At 39.2% G+C, this 4390-nt stretch overlaps 1 protein-coding gene across 1 annotated transcript; it reads left to right on the forward strand.

Annotated features, from left to right (window-relative positions):
- The first annotated feature begins 318 nt into the window (after window positions 1-318).
- On the forward strand, window positions 319-1041 carry LOC124439462 (early nodulin-like protein 2). The gene has a single exon (XM_046989687.1). It carries the CDS (start codon window positions 319-321, stop codon window positions 1039-1041), a length of 723 nt encoding a protein of 240 aa, XP_046845643.1.
- Window positions 1042-4390: the final 3349 nt, after the last annotated feature.

The raw sequence follows: 4390 nt of genomic DNA on the forward strand, positions 1-4390 counted from the left end.
TTTGTCGTTCACGTGTTACGCACGCGTGATCAGAAAGGCAGTCTTTGTCCAGATCATTACAATTGTCTCAAAAGTTTTCCTGATTTAGTTCTAAGTATTAATATGATGTGTAAATGAACAAGAAGAGTAGCAAGAAAATTGATACCGTTTATGAAGCGTCTTCATCAATATTGTTTATTTTATTTTCAGCATGTGTGCCGATGCACGGTGTAGAAAACCCGAAAATTTTGAAAAGCAAAAAAAAACGATGAACAAAAAGAGTCGAGCACAACGCCACAATCAAGGGGAACAGACCCAAGCTCAGAAAAACAAAAAAAGATGATTGCAATACCACCATCGAGGACAACAGACCAGATTTCAGAAAAACCAAAAAAGACGAGCAGAATACCACCATTGAGGACAACGAACCCAAACTCAGAAAAACCAAAAAAGACGAGCATAATACCACCATCGAGGACTAGAGACCCAAACTCAGAAAAACCAAAAAAGACGAGCACAATACCACCATCGAGGACAACAGACCCGAACATAGAAAAACCGAAAAAGATGAGCACAATACCACCATCGATGACAACAGATCCGAATTCAGAAAAGCCAAAAAAAACGAGCACAATACCGCCATCGAGTACAACAGACCCAAACACAGAAAAACCAAAAAAGACGAGTACTATACCACCATCGATGACAACAGATCCGAATTCAGAAAAACCAAAAAAGAAGAGCACAATGCCACTATCGAGAGCGACAGACCCTAACCCTGTAAAACCGAAAAAGACGAGCAGAATACCACCATCGAGGACAACAGACCCGAACACAGAAAAACCAAAAGAGGAGCACAATACCACCATTGAGGACAACAGACCCGAACACAGAAAAATCAAAAAAACGAGCACAATACCACCATCGAGGACAACAGACCCGGACTCAGAAAAACCAAAAAAGACGAGCATAATACCACCATTGAGGACAACAGACCCGAACACAGAAAAACCAAATAAGACGAGCATAATACCACCATCGCGAGGGACATACCGGAGCTAAGAAAAACCAAAAATAACAAGCACAATGCCACCATCGAGGACAATAGATCGGAACTCAGAAAAGCCAAAAGACGAGCACAATGCCACCATCAGACCCTAACCCAGAAAAACCGAAAAGAGACACAATACCACCATCGATGACAACAGATCCGAATTCAGAAAAAAAAAGAAGAGCACAATACCGCCATCGAGGACAACAGACCCGAACTCAGAAAAACCAAAAAATACGAGCACAATGCCACCATCGAGAGCGACAGACCCGAATCCAGAAAAACCAAAAAAGACGAGCACAATACCACCATCGAGGACGACTGACCCGAACTCAGAAAAACCAAAAAAGACGAGCACAATGCCACCATCAAGGACAACAGACCCGAACTCGAAAAACCAAAAAGACGAGCACAATACCACCATCGAGAGCGACAGACCCGAATCCAGAAAAACCAAAAAGACGAGCACAATACCACCATCGAGGACGACTGACCCGAACTCAGAAAACCAAAAAGACGAGCACAATGCCACCATCGAGGACGACTGACCTGAACTCAGAAAACCAAAAGACGAGCACAATGCCACCATCAAGGACAACAGACCCGAACTCGGAAAACCAAAAAGACGAGCACAATACCACCATCGAGGACGACTGACCCGAACTCAGAAAACCAAAAGACGAGCACAATGCCACCATCAAGGACAACAGACCCGAACTCGGAAAAACAAAAAAAGACGAGCACAACGCCACCATCGAGGGCAACGGACCCGAACTCAGAAAACCAAAAGACGAGCACAATACCACCCTCGAGGGCAACAGACCTGAACTCAGAAAACCAAAAGAGACGAGCACAATGCCACCATCGAGCGAAGGAGACCCGAGCTCAGACAAACCACAGGAAACGAAGACAACCCAACCATGGAGTGAAGCAGACTCCACGCATCCTGAATCTACGGCTCTACCCACTTCTTTAAAAACAGAAGAAAAAGATACTATTTCCAGTGAGGTTCTCACACGACCAACATCTCCTTTCAGATTCAGAAAAAGACCAGCAGTCGTTGATAGTATCGAAGACAATAGACAATGTGCAGATCAAAATGGGAACTGCAGAGAAAATTGTCTAAAGTTAGAATTCGTAAAGGGACGCTTCAGTTGTCCATTTCCACGGAACTGTTGTGTACCACGGTCTTGAATTGATACAGGATGTTAAAATGGACATACCACTTTTGTACATAGTTCATTCTATGTTAGCGTTAAGATTTTTTTCTACTATTATTAAAATGGCCAGTTCCAAATTTGATCAACCTATAAAATTAAGAACAAAATACATTTATGATATATTAAGCAAAAACAAGTTCACTCCACAACCTTATGATTAAATTATGTTATGCTCAGTTGACTGTTGTCTGCTGGAGAAAAAGAAAACGACTTTAACTAATCTTTTTCAATATCTGCTGCATCCCTACCACCCCCTTGGGAGGAGCAACAACAAACTTCAAATTGCAGAGGGAGAATAATTTGTCGTTAGTCCTGCCACCTAATAAGGAAGGAAGTTATAAAGCATATGAACAATGGTTTGACATCATCGGCAATTGCATGAGCCGGCTATATCTACTTCTATAGCAGCGTTCAAATCTTGCAGCCAGCGCTCGCGCATTTACCGTTACATATTATTGGTTAATTTAACATATTCTCATATTCAATATTAAATAATCAACCTAAGATAAAAGTTTGCAGGCAATCATTGCAAATGTGTGTTATTAAATCTTCATCATCAGTGTAATCAAAGTTGTAAAATGAGATGAATAGCTCAATTTAAATTAGCAGGTGTTGGAATTTAATAATAAGAGCTTCAATTTAATCGCATTGCCAACCAAGATAAAGCGTAGGCCAAAATCATTCATTGCAAGGTTATTAAATCATCAGTGGCAAATCAAACGTTAGTAAAAAATGAAGATGAATAGCACTCAATTTCAAATTAAGAACAGAAAAAGAAGGTGCTTGGAATTTTAATAATCCAAAAAAGAGCTTTAACAATTTAACTCGACTTAATTGGACGCCACTACTTTATCACTTAATTTTCAAAAGCAAATAGTATAAAATCATTAGCAGATCGGCAATAGGACGGAGAAAACATAATCACCTACCTTCTTTTACTAACAATCACAGAGTCCATAGTTTTCCACTCGATTTTTCATCCAGTGTAATGCAACATCTGAACTCCAAGAACCATTACTGCTGGTAAACAAATGTGAGGTAAGAAAATTCCAAACAGTTGGAAAAAATACTCATCTTAGATGCAGTAGCAAACTCTTTAAATGAATAGGTTGGTCACAAAGGGGGAGTTTGGTCACAAATTCATATATACATGCCTGACTAGGTAGAAAACAATGGATTTCAAATAAACTTAATAAGGTAGAACATGTTCTTTTATGAATGTTCCCCCAATTATCGAGTATGCTACGACAATGCTTATGAACGAGTTTCCAAGTTTCGTTATTGAGGTGTGCGCTTTCTCGTTGCAACGATCTCTTTTTTTTCGCTAAACTTTAAACCCATTGATACGATTTGAGAACATTAGCTTTTACACAGGCACGTTGTAAGCATTTACTGGTCAAGTCATTTGCATTTGCGTCATATCTCTTCCAACTTCCTTTGTTGTCTTGAACGCGTGAAAAGCCCTCAGCCTTGGCGTCGCCAGTGGCTTTTACATTACAACAGTAAAACCAACAATTCGTCTCCCACTTGTGCATTGTGGCTATCTGTTTTGCTCACAGTTTGAAATTCATGCGTTTGTGCCTGTTAAGACATCCTTAGCTCCTTCCCTTTTTTGTCATTTGCAATGTTTTGGTGTTGTTTATGTGATAAGATACAAACGTACACGAAATCTGGGTATTCTCATTTTGTAAATTTTGCATAAACATTTTCAAATACGAAAAACATCTTTAATTTTTTTAGAAAGTAACAATAATGCAAAATAAATAAATTTAAAGCAAATGTGTTAATTTTTCCTCAAACATGTATTGATTATTGACTTGTAAATTTCTCTAATTTAATTGATTGAAGTCATTAAATTCACCGATTGGTTTCCCACATTTACACTAAAGCAAATTCTCCTGCTAATCATTCAGCGCAGCGCACACATTATTGTATTCTTTTATTGTGCTTAGGTTTCTTTGGTACAAGGTGTCCAAATCTCATAGCAAAAGATGTGACAGACTAGCAGTGGCTGGTCTCTTAATACCATGCAACTTTCAAACAGCTATTACATGGCTATTAACATTCGCGCGATTCTTTATTTGAAGGATGATAAGCAACTTCTTACATCAACTCAATGCAAACTTACCGTGGTATTCTG

The sequence above is a fragment of the Xenia sp. Carnegie-2017 genome, unplaced genomic scaffold, assembly GCF_021976095.1.
Source record: "Xenia sp. Carnegie-2017 unplaced genomic scaffold, XeniaSp_v1 HiC_scaffold_19, whole genome shotgun sequence".
Taxonomy (NCBI): Eukaryota; Metazoa; Cnidaria; class Anthozoa; order Malacalcyonacea; family Xeniidae; genus Xenia; species Xenia sp. Carnegie-2017.

Excerpts from the sequence above, each read along its gene's own strand:
- LOC124439462 (XM_046989687.1), top strand. The coding sequence starts at position 319 with ATGATTGCAATACCACCATCGAGGACAACAGACCAGATTTCAGAAAAA.